Raw genomic sequence first — 20,148 nt, 5'->3', positions numbered from 1 at the left:
GAATTGAGAGTTACACAGAAATATCCCATGGTAAAAATTCAGATAGTCTGCAGCAGCTGCCTCTCTGGTGGGATTATGTAGGACTTGAAACCTTGTGGAACCATAGTAGGATGGTGAAAGAAACTCTGGTCATCTGTTAAAACAGCGATAGCTTTGCTACTGGCCTTGAATTTAAGGATCTGCTGAGGGTTTGTTGAGGTAGTTATGTCTCCTTTTTACAGTTTAACAATAGTTTTGCTTGCACAGAATTAGTGGAGTATAGTTGTTTTCCTCATAGTAGCTGTGCAGCTTTTACTCCCAGCACCTTGTGGTGTGTAAAATGGGAAATTCAATGGTTAGACTTCGCTGTTCTCTGAAAGGTGTGTCTAGAGTTTTTATTACATATTAATGGAAATTTTGAAATGCAGGAAGTAAAAATGCAATAAAATTACTACTGATAGGTCATTTCCCAAAGAAATCTTTGAGATGGTAACATGTCGTCTCTGGTTGTGTAACTTAATAAAAATAAATTCTCTACAGGCACTTAAATAAAATTCTCTCTGTTTTAATAACTCATTTATATGCAGCAGCTTTTTGGCATGGTTCTTAGGTTGTGTGGCAAACGCAATGAAAACAAGATGTTCTCATCTGTCCAGTTCAATCTTAATTTGTATGTTTTGTGATGTTTATAAATACAATGGGTATCACTTCAAACCTGTTGAAATATTTGACTAAAGGCCAGAAAGCCAAATATGACTCAGGTGTGAACTAGAGTTTGCTAAATGCTCAGGCTCCTGACTGTTGGAAGAATGAAGTACAAGAGGTGGGATCCTACAGTTGAGAAGAATTTGCCACATCTGGACAGTACGGCTGCAGGACATGTCCAGATGTGCAGAGCAGGATGGGTTCACCCAGCCTGCTCGTTCTCCTGGAGGCAATTGCAGGAACCGCAGGAGATGTGGGCCCTGGGCTCCGGTGCGAGGTGCATGTTAACATTTACAAATGGGTAGGGGAGTCAGAAACCAAGATTTCTTGCCTTGCTTTATTGTGAGGAGAGATGGTCATTCTTAATTTTCAACCTTGAGTTAATCTGTAGCAAATTTATCACTTTTCAGCTGTTGGAAGGAAGGATTTCCTGTTTTGTTCTGTTCCTTTACTCAGTATCTTGGGCTGATACTGGTGTGTTGTCTGATCTTTTGTCTTCTGAAAGTGAAAGACAACAGAAGAAACCCCAGGTAGTGTATTTTTTTGTTGTTGAGCTGGTGTACAGACCTTCAGCCACAAATAGTTACAGGACTTATCAAAACTATAGGTTGGCCACTTTCCCAAGGAAGCAATAGTACAGAATTAAGGCAACTCCTGACAGTTTAACTGCTGCCTACAGGGTTTTGAATAACAGGAATGTATTTAATCAGCATTTTTGGTCCTCAAATCCAAGGCATAATATTATCTTAATGAGGAAGAAAGGTTTTGTTAATAATGGATAAAATCCTACCTAGTGCAGATATTTAGTTTGTAGTTCTAGCATGTGTTAGCTTGTCCAAACAGCCAGAGTGTAAAATCATGCCTACTTATAAAAGCCATATACCTAATCAGGGTGAAGTGTGTAATCACCAGATAGAAAAATTAAACTAGAGCTTTCTAGCTCACCTTTTGACTCTAGTAGTATTATCTCTTTTCTTCTCAATTTAAATATAATTCTGTCTGGTTGCATCTGCAGTGTTCTTCAGAAATGCTACCTGCAATTTTTAAGTCTATAGGTACTATCTCTTGTATATGGTGGCACAGCCAAGAACAACAGTTTGCCTGAACTGCAAATAGGCATTTGAGATTCCTAAAACAGGAATATCTTGCTCTGCTTCGTAGTGCTGCCTAGAAGATGAGCTGTGGCCAGTTCTTCAAAAGTGTTCAGAGCTTACTATTAAAAACAGTGGAAGCCTGAAAAGCATTGAACAGCTGACATGGAATAGTGGAGCTGTGTGAAGGGCTTTGAAGAGCCGTGGAAGATGTTTCCAAAGGGCTTGTTCAAACCTATTGATACCCAGTAACACTTGGATGCAAACTCCTATCATGATCCATGTGTTAAAGTTACATGCTCTATATGTGCAGTTGTGAGGACAGGTTTAGTTTTTTGGGCAGCTGAGTGATGTTGTCTTTGATACATTTAAATGAGAAGAGATTGAAACAGACCTGTTTTCAAAGGGCTTACCACAGAAAATGTTATTGATTGATGGGGTAGATTTTTCACACCTTAGTGACCAACCTGGGGCCTTCCATGGACTTGATCCCTTAAAGTCTAATAAATCTTAAAGCACATGACTCCTACAAAATGTTCGTATTGTTGCAGGTTAGGTTTGAGTAGAACTGTGTGTGATGGTCCCTGTTACAAGGGTGTCTCTTCTACCCTCATCCCAGAATGCTGGGGAGTATTCAGGGTGGATTTTTCCTGGTTTTCATCTGCTTTCTCTTTATGGTGACTTAATTCTTGTTGCCACAAAGTAGGAAACGTAATAGGATTCTTCTGTATTTGTAGACACTGCCAAGGAAATAGTTGATGACGAATCTCAGCAATTCAGTACGTGGGACTTCAGGCACTGTGGCGTTTGGCTCTGACTTCATACCCCAGAAATGCCTCTGGCCTCTTTGTAGGGTGATTCTTATACCTGTTACTGCAGAGCGGTCACCTGTGGCTGTGAAAGCAAATGCATTAAACTCTGTTCCTTTTTTTTTTTAATCTTACCTGGATATTCATTATTGGTGTTCAGGAGGCTTTCAAAGTTGCTGTTTATTTTTGACTTGCAAATAAGTTACTTTCAGGCTGATAGTCACCATTGATGCACATGAGCTTTCCTGCAGCATGTTATCCTGTTGTGTAAAAACTACCTCTTAAAACTACAGTAGAAATAGAACAAAATGGCAAGTTGAAACATGAAGTAAAACATGCTAACCAGCACCCTTTGATATGTTGGTTTTTTTCCGCTCATGTTTCACAAAAGGGAAAGCTTTTGAATACTCCAGCTTCAAACTTTTGTTATTGGCTCCTTTACCTGCCTGTGGGGGGGTGAGTGAAAGCCAGAAGGTCAAAACCGAATGGGGAAGGCAAAAAGGTGGCAATAGAAGCCATTCGGAAGTGTTGTACCATAGGCTAAACCCGCCTATTACAAAAGATTTTTGAGTCATTATGCAGAGAGGAAGTGTTAATCATGTCAAGATAAAGCTGAAAATGGGGATGGAGTAGTTAGAAAAGACACTGGCTGCAGAAAATCTGTACTTTGTTGCCATCAGTGTATCAGGCAGTGGCTTGTTCCCCCTTCTACTCTTTACCCCCTGACATCCATCCATTTGTGTTTAACTTTGCATATAGTGAGTCTTTGGCCTGGTCCTGAAACAACTTGGGTTTAAAAAAAAGCTAGATGCTTCTCGGTGTTGGATTTGATCAATGTCTAGAGCTGGATTGGAGGACTGGACAATGGAGATGGTAAGCTCTGGAGATATAGGGGAAAAAAAAAAAAAACACCAACATGGAAGATAAAGCAACTGGCAACACTTATGTTATTCTGTGTTGGCATTCTGGTAGTTTTGTTTATCTGTCTGCATTAGGCTCCAGGATCTTGTTGTCTGCATGATGGTGGAAAAGTAGCTTCTAATTTTTCAAACTCAAACTAAAGAGTGTTCTCAGGGCCAGGCTGCGGTGCGGCGAGTGGATAAAGCGTTTGAGATGTTGGATCTGTAATTTCTAGCAATGTGTTGTCATGTTTCCTTTCCCAGATGGTAATCTTGCCTGGGCTTGGCTGTTCTGTGGTAGGTAAAGGTATCATATATAGTTGAAGGCATCATATCAGACTGTGGGTCTGTAGATAGAGATCGTTGCCTTTTTGCTTCAGCTGGTTACAGGTCCTGTCCCGTTCTCCTCCTGTGGCGGTTGGACCGTCTGCCAGCAGGTGACCTGGCAGGACTGTTTTCTGCAAACAGGCTTGGGCCACTGAACTATATAAACAGTTCAAGTTCTGGTGGTTGATTTTTACCAAAATGGTTGAAGATTTAATGGCTCAAGACCATGTTTTTCTGTCCAGCTAGCGTGGCTGATCAGAAAAGGCTGGAGGAGGTCACCTCAGCTGCATAGATAACTACATCTTTACCTGCTACAGCTGTTCCTCTTGGAAATCTCTGTAACTTGAACTATTACAGGCTTGTGTTTGAGTCGTTAACCTTTTCATTGGCTGAAATGCAGCAAAATATTTCTGTTTTTTCCAAATAAAAGCAAGGCAGAGGTGGAAGCTGAGATGAATTTTAAAACCTTACTTTGCCCATACTGTCTTCTGCTATAAGAGCTATAGAGCATATTGTGTTTTGAAGCACGTTAATTCAAGTTATGTGAATCATTGGCCAGTTGACTTTTGTGAAATAATTTGTGAAAGTTTGAGGTTTGAGTCAAATTTTGAATGCATTATTTTCATTAGATATTCACATATTTGGAGCTGTGCATTATCTTAGAATGATTCTTCTTCAATTTCTGCAGTCTTGTATTAGTCTGTTAGACTTTTCCTTTATCCAGAAATTTAATCAGAGCCTTGAGCTACACCATACTATGATCTGCCAGCCCAAAGAGCGGTGGCCTTCAATTACTGCTCACAGACATTATAACTTGTAGACTTACATATTTAAATTTGAGTTGTGATTAACTATATTATAACTCTCTTTAATCTTGTGGAATCTTAAACCCTCCCTTTTGAGTATAATCAATAAAGCATGTTTTTTTATTGCATGCAATTTGAAATTAGAAGCATTTCCTTTTTAACTGTGATAGTTGGCCTCTTGGATGATTCAAATACTAAACTACTATTCAAGAAACAGTATAATTAATTTATTTAAAACTTTGATCTAATCATACCAGTCTAAAATTGTCACTGAAACTGTAAATCTGTGGATAAAAGTAAAAGCTTTGAGTAGTGGTATTAGTGAATAGTTCTTTAGACATTTTTACTGATGCTTACTGTGTAGCAGAATTAAGGGAGCTATCTGGTCTGAAAAAGAAGTATTTTGCTCGAGAGAACAAATAAGTAAAGTTTTTCTGTGCCTCCAAACACTGGTTTCACAGGTTTGAGGAAAGGTTACCTTGGCTTGCTGCAGTTACTTGGGAATTCAGTGGTGTGTGTATTGAAATATGGTTTCAGCAGCTTTGTGTGGCTGGATGAGAATAAGTTCAGACTAGATAGCAGACAAGGCGATCTTGAAACAGACGCCTGGCTAATGGAATACATGGATGTTCGCGACCATCCTGTTCCAACTGCGGTAGGTAGAAAGGTGACCAGAGCCCCTTCTAGCTGTCCCTCATTGACTCTTTGTTAAAAATAAGCCTTCTGTGTTCAAAAGCATTTGACAGTTCTCTAACCCTAGTGTTTTCATTATTTGGGAGACAATACTTGCCTTTTCTTTTGAGAAGTCTGACTGTTTTTTTCTCTTTTTTTTTTTTTCCAGGTGCTGGAGTTCTCTGAGACACTGAACTTGTCCTTGAGTGTATTTTACCCAATGCAACTATTTGAAAAGTTTGTACAAAAAAACTAAGTGCAACTGACTGTTTCTACAGACTTGAAAAATCAGAAGAAATAGTTCAAAAAAACCCTCATTCCGTCACTGAGAGAACCGATGGATACACTTGCAGTGATGTGTGAATGCAGATAAAAATCAGAAATATAGGGGTTTTTTTGCTTGTGGAAAAAAATAAACCGTTTTTCCTGGCAGAGGTTTTTTAGTGTAGCAGGCTTGTAAGCACATGTTGGAGAACTTTACAAGTGTCCTTATTGTGATCAGCGAGCATCCCCAAAGAACTGAAACCTTACATTAAAACATGTAATAGGGAACAGAACGTAGGAAACATGCCAACTCAGCCTCTCTTGGCATACATGGATGGACCGGATGGAATAGGCAGTACCGTTGGTGCACAGATGGAGAATAATGATGCCTCCATGACGATAAAAGGAACAAACACAATTTCTTACAAAAGCTTGCAAGAAAAGTTCCTCATGCAAGCTGAGGGCTGCATGCCTCTGGACTGCATGTTTTGTGACGAGACTTTTAAACATCCCGAAGAACTTGGTAAGCATGTTTTAAGTCAGCATAGACCCACTCTGTGTGAACCAGCTGTCTTGCGTGTCGAAGCAGAATATCTTAGTCCTCTAGATAGATGTCAAGTAAGAACAAACTTGCCTTCACCAAACAAGGAAAAGGACAGTGAAAAACTTAGTTGTGAAGTTTGTGGACAAACATTTGATGAGGCTTTTGATGTTGAGGCACACATGAAAAAGCATAAAGATTCTTTCATGTATTGGTGTAACGTATGTGGAAGAAGATTTAAAGAGCCGTGGTTCCTCAAAAATCACATGAGAACACATACTGGAAAGCCTGGTTCTAGAAACAAGCACCAACAGAGTTCTGAAAGCCCCATAACAATAAATGAGGTGGTGCAGGAGCATGTAACTGAAAATATAACGTCACCTTACAAAATTTGTATGGTTTGTGGTTTCCTATTTCTCAATAAAGAGACTCTAATTGAGCACAGTAAAGTGCACACCAAAGAATCAGTACCCAGTGGTGAAAGCCCTCAAGTGACTGGTGAACCTAATGCAGAAGAAACGTCTCAAAGAGAGGAATTTTTGCGATTCTTGAACTTAAGGCCAAACTTGGTTCCAGAAAATGACAAATCGCAAAAACCTGTGAAATGGATAGCTGAACTAGATCCTTTCAACACGTATCAAGCGTGGCAGCTGGCTACCAAAGGTAAAGTTGCAGTTGGCCGTGGTGAAGTTAAAGAAACAGGACAAGAAGGAAGTACAGACAATGATGATTCATCTTCTGATAAAGAAGAACTTGGTGAAATTTGGAATGCAAATAAAGGTAGCCAGACTGAAACTACAGGGAAGTCAAAAGTAAATAAAAACAGCAGTTACACAGGGAATGGTAACTTATCCCAAGACAAATTAAAACATCCCGGTGGTGAAGTGCCTTCTATGGAGATGGATTCTAAATTGTCCCAGAACAAAGAGAAACCAACACATTGTTCCGAGTGTGGTAAAGCCTTCAGAACATACCACCAGCTAGTCCTTCATTCCAGAGTACATAAGAGGGACAGACGGACTGATGGAGAGACTTCAGCTGCTTCCAGGACGTGCTGTGCTGATATAATGGCAGGCCTGGATGAAAATGGAGCAGGAGATCGAATAGAAGGAGGCTCTGAAGATGGATCTGAAGATGGGCTTCCAGAAACGCTTAATTTAGGTGAGCAGCATTTTGAGCACATATATTTGAAATAGCTGTTTAGGTGTTTAGGGATTCTTTAGAGCCAAAGAATGCATCTTGCTTTTCTCGGTTACCTTTTCAAAGCTTGGCCAGAGAAATGAAATGTTACGGTGGAGGAAGGGGAAAAGAGAAGAATGAGAGGGAAAGGTTGTGAAACCACTACTTTGAGATCTTTGAAGTTGTGTCAGGCCTTCTTGCAGTTATGATTGATTTACTGCAATCATTGAAATACTTCTAGTAACAATCAGTCCAGGAAAAGTCACTGTTTATTTTCCAGCTCCCCTCCTCTCTCTCATACCTGCAATAGCAAGATTCTCAGTTTTACTGGATGCTTTTGAGTGTTGCATATCCCTTCTTGTCCAGCACATTTTTACAAATAGTATTTGTGAAGAAATCATTTCAGTTTTACTTTTTCCCCTGACATCTTTTAAGAAAGGGCAGAAAATAGCCAGTGCTTGATACTGGCAGTTGTTAAGATCCTGAGAAGTAAAGAACAATTCCGGACTTCTATCAAACTGCAGGTTTGATGTTTCGTTTGAACGGTATTTAACTCGAAAGCCTACATGTCAGAAGCAGCAATTTTAAATTATTCGTGTAAGGACATGGCTTAGGGACATGGTTGGGTGGCGGACTTGGCAGTGTGAGGTAACAGCTGGACTTAATGATCTTAAAGGTCTTTTTCCAACCTAAATGATTCTTTGACATGCATGCAGGCTATTAATATGTGGACATCATGTATGTAAGATGTGTATATTTAACTCCCTTCCTTGAAGGGTTCCTAACAGTTCTCTTTGTCAGAGTAGGTAGGCTCAATCTGCATGTTACCCAGGATTAATTCTGCATCTCACAGTGTTTTAGAAAAAAAACAAGTGATACTGAATGATTCCTTAATTGAAAAAGATTGTATGTCTGGGGACAAAAAGGAGTAGGAAGAAGTCTTATAGCTAATCTAGCACATTTGTGTGTGACATGCCTTGAGTCTGCATTTAGAGAACAGACACTTGCACAATCTCTAGGAAAGACACAACGTACAGAATGTCCTGGCACACACAACTGACTTTTCCATTTCTGGTAATGTGCAGCCCTTTATTTTTGCCTTCAGCAACAAAGGAATGGAATTATTACCTAATGTTAACTTGCTTGTTCTGCTTCTTAGTGTCTTACCCTGAACTACAGCAGCTTTCGTTGTGAGATGCTGAGTCACGCTTATTGAGACATTATCTGTTTGCTTAAAACAGCTACGGCTTGTCTTAGCCGTACTTTAGCCGTACTTCGCATTTCCCGTGCAGAAGCTTTCCAGCACACAGGATCTTCAGAGAACTGTTTTAAGCTGTTATGTATCTAACATCTTAGTCAGGCTAAACGTGTCCTTTCTTCTCTTCCCACGGGAGCTTCCGAGTCAGCTTTGACTTGGATATTTTACTGAAGTCGTCTTGATGTTTTTTTTCAATGCAACCTGCCAGAGAAATCGTGTTGATTTGAATGGTGTAATGTGTGGAAACTTCCTCCCCTTCCTTGTTACACATTCTGCTGTACTTGCCGCCCTCCAGTGGAAACTACCACAGATTACACTTGAGTGGAGCCAGTTTTTAATCTGTGAATTTGTACTTTGAATACCTTTCACAGAACTAGCAACTGTCACTTTCCTACTCCCATATTTGTCAAAGCTTAAGCATTAATGCTTCTAGTGAAAGAAGATTACACATTAGATGTAAGGATGTTGTTATGCAGGCGCGGCACTCCATTGATTAACACAAAAATAATATTATCACAATTAAGAAGAAAATCTCTCTTCCTCCCTGCCTTCCTTCCCCAAACCCCTTCCTGTGTTTTGCCGTGGTGCGCAGAGCAGGTTTGCAGTCTGAATCATCATTGCTCACACTTATTAATTTGAGCACTCCCTTTAATAAAAGAATACAGTTTTTGACCTGTGTGGATTTTTGAGATGGGCCATTCTCTATCAAGTTGCTGTCGGTTGGTAAAGTTATTTTTTTTCTTTCCTTTGAAAACTAGTTTGCATCTTGTTTGTTCTCTGGGGCTTCTTCATTACAGTCACTAACCACAGTGTTACTTGCCACAGACAGGAACCTTTTTAACTCTTGTGCTCTTTGATTGCTAAGTGTGCAGCAGTACAGAACAAAAGATGCTTGTAGACTGTAGTTGACAACAGTTTGTCATTCTGTGTTTTTCCTTGAAAAAGACAGTTATGATAGTAATAGCTTTAAATGAGACTCCAAATTTGCATTTGCTCTTCATAATATAGCTATATTTTCTCCCAAAGATAAAAATGAAGATGTTTTGGAAAGAGCAAAAGTTAAAAACCTTGGAGCCTCCAGAGAATGCAGCTATTGTGGAAAGTATTTTCGCTCAAATTATTACCTCAATATTCATCTCAGAACTCATACAGGTAAATGGGCTTCACCTTTGTGGGAGGGGAAGGAAAACTGCTGAATCCAGTTGGATGGAATGTTTGGTTTTGCTGAAGAAAAACAGAAGTTGCCTTTAAAATATTGATAGCAGCGAGAGCATAGTTTGATGCTAGAAAGATCTAACTGGAATTCCTTAAAAGACATTGTTTACATTAGTGTAAATATTTTTTGAATTGGGCTAATTACATTAAGTACTGTTAAGAATACAATTATTTTAAAACTTCAGTTCTTTCTGCTTCTAGCAGTCTAGCAAAAAGTGGGGTTTCTTTGGTTGTTTTTGTTCTTGTTGTTTTTAAAGCCTTGTTTCCCAGCTATTAAGTTGATAGTCTGCCAGTTGCTGCTACCTGGGGAAAGGCTGTGTCTGTTTTTCAGTTCAACTTTGTGTTTTCCATAGCCAGGCAAACTCTTTCTACTCCTGTTAGGGTATGTCCCCGTTTCTTTTAAAACAACTCTATTTATAGATGAACTGTAACATTTGGGTTGTTGAACAGCATACTTGTGGTATGATCAAGGGCTACAAATTGTTGTAGTTGACCTACAACTATGCTGCTTATCTCTGCCAAACATATTGTCAGCTACCATCTCCATACATAGCCAACGTGTGGAAAATATCTTCATTGTAGCCAGAAGATGTCACTGTAGTTAGTAAAAGCAGTAAGATGTAGTTTTTAAATGATTTAGATGAGTGTGTGGAAGGGGAAAGAAAAATCTATTTTGCTCTATTGTGGTCTACGGTATTTAATCCCTTGTCTTTAAATAGTATTCAAGACTCTCAAATTGCATGAAACTTATTTACTGATAAAACTGTGTTTCAGGTGAAAAACCATACAAATGTGAATTCTGTGAGTATGCGGCAGCACAGAAAACTTCACTGAGGTATCATTTAGAGAGACATCACAAGGACAAGCAAGCTGATAGTGCAGCAGATGTGAAAAGTGTCAGCAAAGTTTCGTTACAGAGTCAGGAGACGGAGCTCTTGCTGGCTGCTGATGGTGCTCAAGAAACCAAAAATTCAAAGAGGCTTTTTGATTGTGCCAAAGATGCTCAGAGCTGCCCACCTAACAAGCAGCAAAAGGAAGTTCTGTCCTTGAACAATGCAATAGGCAGCACAGTCCTTTTAAAAATGAAAAAGAATTCTAGGGAACTGAACAAAGATTCTGTTCGTAACAATTCAAATCAAATACATGAGAATGTGTCCACTCCTTACCCGGAAAAGCTAAAGGCTGGGAAGGAAACAAAGGAAGCTCGGCCCAGCGTTCCTCATAAAAGAGAGAGACAGGATTTTGTGGCATCAGAGGGAGACGATGTCCAATACGTTTGCGCTTTAAAGGATGGAAAAAATGTGAATGATGCACGAGAGTGCACTGAAAACTACAAACGCAAACCTATGGTGGACTCTCAAGAAAGGCCCTTGAACTTGTCTGTTGGGACTTCGCAAGAATGTTCCGTGATTTCAACCAGAGGCCTCCTAGCACCCTGCACCTGCCCGTTTTGTACTTACAGAACGTTTTACCCAGAAGTCCTAATGATGCACCAGAGGCTGATGCACAAATACAATCCTGACACCGTTAACAAAAATGGCTGTAGAAGCAAGGCTCTAGCTAAAGCCAGACGCACTGGATGCCCTCCGGCTCTGCTTGGTAAAGACGTGCTTCCTCTGTCTTTCAATTCTAAAAAAACTAAGGCTTCCCCGTCTATACAGCAGAAACTGTTGCAAACAGGGAAAGCTAAACAGTGTCACCCTCCACAGAACAAAGTCCCTCTCTTTTCAGTGACTGACTCAAGCAGCACAACCCCAAGTAACCTCAAGTTTCATAAACAGCCAAGTAATATTGGAGCTCAGGCAAATAATTATAGACAACCTCAGCAAGAAATGCACTCCAGTTCCAGTATCTCTCCAGTATTGGACAGAGTAAAAAGGTCTGAATCTAAAGTAAAAGCTCCAAGTGTCCCGGTGTCTCAGTCTGGTGTAGTAAACAGCGGTTTGAATGAGGCTCTCGACTCTCACCTAAATGAATCTACCTGGTCTTGTCATCGAGGAAGAGACTATGTTTGCAGTAAACCTGTGAGCAATGTAAATCTAGACTATGGTGAAACATCCTCAAAACGAATGAAACCTAATCTGTTAGCTATCGAACATATTGACTCTCCAGTGGCTAATTACAGAAGATACGAAATGAGCAGATTTCGTGTTGCAAACAGATATGCAAATCTGCTACCTCAGGAATGTTCTCGCACCAAACCTGCATCCTCTGTTTTGCCAACCAAACAAGGGCTTCTGAATTCAGATGATGTTGATCCTCCTAATGTATTGACTGTTCTTAAACCTTATGAGCCGTACAGCTCTGGATCACTTTACAGTTCTTGTGGATCTAGCAATGGCCAAGTAACCAGCTCTACAGTAGAAGGTACCGTATCTCCTTCCTAGTTAAATGTCTCACACCATTATAAAGGAAGGGTGAAGGAAATGTGTAGCCACCTTCAAACAGAGAAAAGTAAGCTGTACTTAGCATTTCACCATCCAGTCAATGCTTGGATTTTAAATTTAAAATCCAGGTTCAGCAAACTCCTGGTTTGGGGAATTAGGCATGTAAGGTCTGAATTTTAAAGAGGGATTTAAAGTTCTTCAAGTTCCCTCCTCCCCCCTGCCATGGATCTCTGATAGCAAACATGTATTGTTTGCTCATCAGAGCACTCCAGACGTGCCAACTAATCCAGGATACGGAGTGAGCCTTTCTGCTTAATATACAAGAAGCCTTGGACCATCTGGAATATTAATAAAAGCTCTTACACAAGAAAAAGCGCTGTCATGTACAATTGTTCTCTTCAATTGCAGAAAAGGATGTGCTACAAATCACAAAACTATAATTTAAATATTATACCTGTGTACTTTAATGGGTTTTTATAATGTTTAGTTTTTAGTAGGAACAGAAAACTTTGTTAAATCAAGAAAACGTATTTCTGCTATTCTAATTATGGTGTCTCATTGCAGTAAGTAGTAAAGGTTTGTGGAAAATTCTGCGCCTAGTGGAGATAAAGGTTTTGGCAAACTTCATTACTTTTATGAAATACATGCTTTTTATGTTTTGTTCTTAGTCAACCTCTTCAAAACTTAGCAGGAGGCCAAGATTAAAAGGTGGTGGGTGATATTTAAGCAGTTGTCTGACTATTTGTAGAAGATGGTATTTATGACTTTGAGCTGAGGTCAGGATGGACTTGGCTATAAATACAGGACTTTGAATTTTGAAATGAAGATCCTATTATAAAAATGAATAGTGTGAGTGTGTGCTGTGTAGTCTTAAAGTCTCTGCTAAGTTCCTGAGCTCTGTGAATACCCCCATTCTCTGGAAGCAGTAAGATTATTCTTCTGAAGTCGTCTGTGTTCAGAACAAGCCAGGGGTATGTTACCTTAGGTCAGAGCGAACTGCAAAATACTAAATCTGCACTTAGTTATATGGCAAAAAAATGTATTCACTAACTCTGGTCTGTCTTTTGTTTGCTTGTGTTAAGGTTGTGAGTTTCATAAATATTCAGGCTTGTGCGGTGGGTTGTGGAAGGATGAAGGAGAGTGTTGCAGTTCCATGTCCAATCTGGGTAGGAAGTGGATGAAGGAAAAGCCAGCATTACAGTTCACTCACTGAAATTGTTGTGAAATTAATTCCTAGTTTCATGAAGAGCGTGGTCTGTGTACCATGAATCGCTCTGAGGAATGTGAAGTGGGCACTAGGTTATGCATAGAATGCAGAGGGACAGGCAGAAGGACAAATGTTGTTGCTGTCTTTTGATTCCTAGTGATCTGAGAGAACGGAATACAGGGTTTTTTCTGAGCACAGAAATCATTCATGCAGTTGTGGAATTTGCAGTGCATTGCAAGACTTTTCTTAAAAATTATTTAAATTAATGGTTGATAGCAGCTGAGAGCTTCTTCTGTATTCTCAGCATTTGGTGGATGACAAGACTGTCCTTAAGCACTGAACTATGTTAATTCGCACCGATTGAGGACTTGTGCTTCATGGAGTTGTTATCTGTTGAGCAGATAGAACATTCAGGAGTTTGAGGGAATGCTCTTGATGTTGTATAAAACACTCATCGTTTTCCTGCAAACAGGAAGGGGCAAGTTCAGAAGTCTTGCAGATAGACAGGGGTGGTCTGTGCCCCAAGGACAAGAGGTGGGCAGTGCCTGGCTCCTTTCCAGCATTACCATATGTTCGGGACAGGCCAATTCTCTTATTTTACCAGTAGTTTTAGCGAGGTTAGCTTTTACAGAAGTAGCACTGAATGCACAACTATTTTTAAACAATGACTTCACTGGAATCCACCTTGTTCTTTTGAAAGCTCCACCTGTCTGCCAGAAACATATCTGTGGTAGGTTATTGTTGTTCTTTGGTACCAGCCTGGAGACAGTAGCCTGTAGTCAAGAACTTTCTACTGTTTCTTGTTATTTAGAGCTCTAAAAACTATGGCTGCAACTAATTCGACGGTATTGTTGTCATGGAAATAAGGATTTCATAGTTCGTTACACAGTTCTGTCTCAGAGCAAGAGAAGCAACTTTTTATAGCCGTTGCCTACATTGGAAAGATTGGTGAAACAAGACCCTCTCTGTGGGTTTTCGTAGCCACTTCAATACAAGCCCTATGCAATAAAATGTGGGCTTTTAAGGCTGATTTCCTAGTCTTCCAACCGTTCTGCTCAGAAGTACCTAACCCGAACCTTGATAGTTGTTTGAGAGGGTGGAGAATAGCAGACAGGCAAACTTCTCAGTGTTAGAGGTTTAATGTGAAGATGAAGGTTTCGGCAACTTCTTTTTTGTTGTTGTTAAAAAGCTGAAGTACAACTGTTTGTCTAAGAGCTGCAGCTCCTCAGAGCTGTATTGTGGAAGATACCACGTGCGAAGTGCTGCAGGTGTAGATGGCAGGTTTCTGTAGTGTTTTTAGTGAACTCTGATGATATTATAAAACACGATGTCAAAACCTTTTTTTAAGGCCCTGCGTGCCTCGTGGCAGCATTATTTAGGTCCTATGAACATGTTACGTCGCATGTTAAATGCTGGATCAAGTTGTCATGAGAATATGTTCCACTTGGCAAACTTGATTAAAGCATGATGCCTTCCCTTATTGCTTGTAAGCTCTGCCATTCTGCGTTGCCCCGAAGAGACAGAAACATTCTGAAACCACTCAGTTTGTGTTATTTTCAAATTAGTTGCCTTTGCAATGGCAACGTGCTATCAGGGATAACCTGTTGGCTGATTGATCTGGCAGAGGCTGCAAATTAAAGACAATTGCTCATGACACACTCCAATGGCTTCGTAGATTCCATTGAAATTTTAATTTAGCTTTGCCATTTTAATTTAATTATAGCTTGCTGGGGTTTTTTCAGTGCTGCATTTAAAACTTTCATGGAATATGGATGGCAGTTGGGCTTTTTGTATCCCGTGGGAGTAATGATTCTTGACTTTTTTTCTTAATTTTATGAAGTGTGTTTGACGGCTTGCTTAAGCTAATAAGACTTAGTATGGAATAGGCATTGATTTCACATGTATAAATCTGAATTAATGGTCTCAGATAAACATGAAATTACCTGTGTACTAGGCTGAAAGTTGCTTAACAAAGGTCTTCAAGTAAATGTACATAACACTTGGAAGTGTCGCAGTTGCCATACGATCCGTGATGGCAATAATGTAGTGTACCTGGTTTTTCCTCTCCAGTACTCATATTCAAAAAAAATCCATTTTCAAACAGAAAACAGATCGTAGGCATTATGCTATAGAATGTGTTGCTGCACTTAAGCCTTCTTAAAGTGGAGCCTGCTGTATGATGAGTTAAGCAAAGACTTTGCTTTTTTTTGTAAATAAAATGGGTGAAATCTGGAGAAACAGACATCACATTTATACAGCTTAGAACAAAGTTGCTAAATTAGTTTTGTCATTCCTCTTATATTAGTTCTGGATACTGAATTATGTATAATCTTTTAATAGGAGTAGGGATACCTTGTCTTGGGCCCTGCTCTCGAGATGGTTTGTGGTGTTGTGGGGTTCTGGATGCTGATGTAGAGCTGCTCACAACTGAATGTTGACCAATTAGATTAGCAAGAAATAATTCTAACCCTAAACTTATTTTTGTCAGGAAAGAGATCAGTGTCGTACCAACACTTATCTAGCAGCGGGCTACAAAAGCGAAGTTACGAAAGCTTCATTGCTAACACGCACTTTCGACCAAGTGACAAGAAGAATTAATCATTTGCTTCAAGAAACGGTAAAGAAACCTTTTGAACGTATTGTTACTTAAATGTTGCATTGTGTACTGGTAACATCAAAGGTTGCTGTGTAGCATGATGAGAGGTTATGAAAGTCTGAAGCGAAAGAGCTGAAAATACAAACCCCTCCTTACGAAGTGAACCAAATACTGGTGTAGCAGTTGTTTTGAATAGCGCATATAGGGAAGTAAGGGGTTCCCTATAGCTCCCTGACAGTGTGTGTACTGGAGAGGTTGTTCCAAATAGTTTTTCCTTTGTTTGACTGTGGGGTGGGTGTTGCCTCTCGGGGAAACAGGTCAAGTGAAAAGAATGACCCTGCTGTTGTGAATTCCTGTGCTTCAGCTCCTCAGTTCTCTTGCTGTATCTCAGAACTTAACCACCCCATTGTGTTTGCAACATTCTTAGCTGCTAAGGAGATAAGTGTTCTGTAAGACTATAAATAAATACATACGTCTGGGTGCTTTTTTCAAACCCAGAGCTACAGATAATTTTCCTCATTCCAATTTAAGGAGATAAGTCTTGAACGCTGTAGCACCTGGACCAGTGTGCACTATTTTATGGGAAGATTTTACGTATCTGGGGAGCAGAGCTATCTCGCGTCTAGCTGACAGCTTCTAAAATGCTTTATTTCTTGATATTCTTCTAATCTTACTGCTGTTATTGTCCCCATACTAAGCATATTTTGTATAGTTCTGCTTTTTTTAAGCTAACTCAATTTCCTGGCTGTATTTCTACTTGGGGCTTGAGTATTTTCAAAAGTAGACTTGATTGCCAGCTTTTGTTTGGCAAATAGAAGACCCAGACCTTATATTGCAATATCAGTTTCTAAATACACTTATGCAAGGATGTGGAAGGAATTAGTTTTATGTTTTAAAGATGCTCCTCACAACAAAATAAATGTGTTGTACTATTTTATACTTGTATATCACAAAACAGTTTTTTCCCCTTTTTTCCCCTAGGTCTAAGGACACAAGTGCATGTTTTATGGAGTTCTACCTGCAGTTCATCCCTGGAAGAAAAAGGAATGGTGAAAGCTACTGAACTAAGCTGTGATTGTACTGTATACAAAAACACTACAGTTTTATAATACTGGTTCTGTTAACATTTTGTACCAAATAGCCATAAAAAGTAGTCTAAACAATTGGATATTATGAAGACATGTGGAGAATGTATATCTTGACATTGACTTTTGAGTATTTTTCATTAGAATTAATTGACCAAATATTAGGTAGGAATTATATTTTTACATACTTGAGCGCTGCTGAAGAGTTTGTCTTTGAAAGAATTTATAGTCATTGCACCTCAGGTAAACTTATAGATACTGAAGTTGAAATCCTGTTGGCTTAATGCCCCTTTTTTCATAAAGGTGAAAGTTTCTCATCTGTGTTTATTTTTTTTCTGTTGAACTATGTTAGTTTTTTAAACCAACTTCCAAATAAACTTGTCTGAAAGTGTCCGGTTTGTAAATGTTGTGAACATCAAAGCAACGGTGCTGACATTCTGCTGATCCGCCTTGTGTGCGTTAGGACCATGATGTGTTGGAGGGATCTGGTTCCCTGGGGCTGTTTCCAGCATATTTTTAAGTGCAAGGATGAGGCAATACTTGACATTTGGATTTCAGTGTGGCGTTCCTGAAATATGGTTGGATTCTTCTCTTGGCCTTTGTTGCTGTTCTTCAGAGAAACCTTTTAAACAAACATCTCTACCGACATGCAAACTTTGACAGCAGAAAATTCCTGGGACTTGCGTGGGAAATGATACTAGTCTAAATGTTTAGTTTTATACTAAACTCAATACAGTTACATTTAGAGGAAAACTTACTTTGCACCTTTGTCCAAACTGTAAAGTCACAAACAAAGAGACTTGCAATACGAGTATGGGATCTACAGACTTCGAAAGGGATGTGGCTGTGGTGTAGCCTGCTTGACTGTGCTTGGAAGCTTCTTGATGTCGAGTTTTAGCATCTACTGGGTGTTTAAAAGTGAGAAATAACCTGTTAATGGGAGAGTGTCTCCTTTTATTTTTCTGTGAAGACAGCAAGAATTCTTTCTAATGCACATGCAGTTTGGGTTCAGTAAAGGGAAGATGGCCAGTTGCCAGCCAGTAAAGCAGAATTGTTGCGTATTTTGACTCGCATTCCTAGTTGCTTCTCATAAAGCCGTAGTTAAGAGTTAATTTCTTCTGTACCTGGCTTTGACTTCCATATATTTTTAGTAGAACAAAAAAATGAAAAATTTGCACTGTTCATTTTGCTCTCTTCCCTCCTACAGCAAATGTAAAATAGCAAAACCTAGAAACTCTTGTTTTTTCCTTATGCAACTTGAGATGTTCCAGTTGTATGTCTTAGTTCCTGTATATGGGACCTATTTTTAATGTCTCTGTAAACTGGCGATGTAATGAAGTGCTGTGTATCAGGAAATTGTACACTATTTACCTTTTTTCCTGTTCATAAGCTGAGCCATATGTACATAATCTAGATTTTTGTTTTCCTAGTTTTGCACTTTTATAGCCTATTTTTTGAAGATGAATTCACTTGGAAAATGGTTGATCTATTTTTTTGCGTGATCTTTCAATGAGTCTTATAGAATGCATGCTGTAACTATCATCTGTGTACCTTACGGGGTTCTCTGAATCAAATGTACGGGGCTGGTTTTTAAGATTATTTTTGTTTGGGGGGGTGGGCAAACAGACCTAAAACTTGTTTTTAATCTCCCTTCATGCTGGTACAGTTTCCCTCAAGGCCTTTTTTGGTAGGTATCTTGGGGCTGGAATGGAAAAGTGGACATGAAGACTGTTTCATGGCAGCACAGCCCTGTACTTCAGAATACACTTTGCCCATCAGTATTAACTATTGGGATACTACTGGTTTTGTATGTTTCTTTGGAAATAACAGTGCATATATAGAGGTACAAATTGTTGATTTTTTTTTTTTTTTAATGTATTTATTTCATTCCATTTTCTTTTATTTTAATTGTTGAAACCGGAAGTTGTCAAGCAGTAGGCACACATTACTCATTTAATTTATAATGTATTTCACTTTAGTTGAGTATATTATTACATGTGGATGTAAATATAGACTTGGTGTTTTGCAAAACTGGTTTCTGTGTCTTGCTTTTAGGGCTTAAAATGACTTTCCTGGAATTTCATGTTCGCTTGACCTCTCATCATCCTCACAGCACTGGAGGAGGGGGGGAGGAGGAGAACCTGCAGTAACAAAACCAAATTCGTGCTGCGTTCAGCTGCTCGATGTGAAAATACAGAGTAACTTCCCAGAAAACCAGTCCATGAAGCTTAAGAGGAAAACTTGCAATACCAAAGAAACCTTTTGTTTCTTCTTTCCATTATTTTCCTTCAAGAAAGGGAGTTGAGTTATTGTATGCATTCTTTCTGGTGATAAGAAATTAGGAGGAGAGTGTGGATTTTTTCTTTAATTTTCGTGAGGTTTCAGGGTTTGTTTAAAGCTTAAACTGCTGTGAAAGATTTCTAGGCCTGATGTGTTCTTGGAACTCAGCTGAGGTGTCAGACCTCGCCAACACCCCTGACCATATCCCAACACTAGATGGTGAGGTTGGAAGAGAGCTAGAGAAGGCTTGTGTAAATCCACACAAGCGAGTGACCACAACCTCATGGGCATCACAGGTGAAGCTTTTGGTTCCTGCTCTAGGCTGGTGCTTGTTACCATGAGAAGGTTTGTAGAAGTAGATTAATTACTTTATTGACAATATAAAAGTGCTGTTGGGGAGCAAAAAGTCAAAGTGGGAGCCAGACTGATCTGTGACGGGTGCGAGCTGTCAAAAGTCAAATTAAAGGGCAAACCTCGCCGCCTGATGTGAGTGAGGGAGGTGTTAATGATGTGGAACCAGCCCAAGAATATTCAGCCAAAGGCTGAGAAGTCTCTTTGGCTTCAAGTCTCTGGCGTCTTCAAACAGTGTGGGATCTTGGAGGTGTTTGTTTTTTCAGTGCTACCGTATCTGTTTTGCCATATAATTGGTTTCTCAGTTGTGAGATCCATTAATACTGTGAAACCTTCCCACTGCATTCATTTGGGATAAATGCTATTCCCAGCCTAAGTTGAGTTAATTGAAAGGTTGAGAAGGGAGAGAGGCTGGAACCAAAAGAAAAACCTGACAGAAATGGAGCTGGTAAATGAAAATGGTGGGGTTTTGCTCTTGGTGTTGGTCAGGCAGCTCT

The 20,148-nt window shown here is 39.5% G+C and overlaps 1 protein-coding gene across 4 annotated transcripts in view; it reads left to right on the top strand.

Moving 5' to 3' along the window:
• ZNF217 (zinc finger protein 217) overlaps positions 1-19,051 on the top strand; it is a 28,048-nt gene extending 8,997 nt beyond the window's left edge. For all 4 annotated transcript variants that reach the window (XM_065849718.2, XM_065849721.2, XM_065849719.2 and 1 more), the window contains exons 2-6: positions 5,458-7,254; positions 9,557-9,682; positions 10,520-12,112; positions 15,828-15,956; positions 16,917-19,051. In XM_065849718.2, the coding sequence (XP_065705790.2) occupies positions 5,856-7,254; positions 9,557-9,682; positions 10,520-12,112; positions 15,828-15,937 (3,228 nt within the window). In that variant the 5' untranslated portion in view covers positions 5,458-5,855 and the 3' untranslated portion in view covers positions 15,938-15,956; positions 16,917-19,051. The remainder of the gene's footprint in view (positions 1-5,457; positions 7,255-9,556; positions 9,683-10,519; positions 12,113-15,827; positions 15,957-16,916) is intronic.
• The last annotated feature ends 1,097 nt before the right edge of the window (positions 19,052-20,148 follow it).

The sequence above is a fragment of the Patagioenas fasciata genome, chromosome 16 (assembly GCF_037038585.1).
Source record: "Patagioenas fasciata isolate bPatFas1 chromosome 16, bPatFas1.hap1, whole genome shotgun sequence".
Classification (NCBI taxonomy): Eukaryota; Metazoa; Chordata; class Aves; order Columbiformes; family Columbidae; genus Patagioenas; species Patagioenas fasciata.
This window is presented reverse-complemented; position numbering and strand designations above follow the sequence as displayed.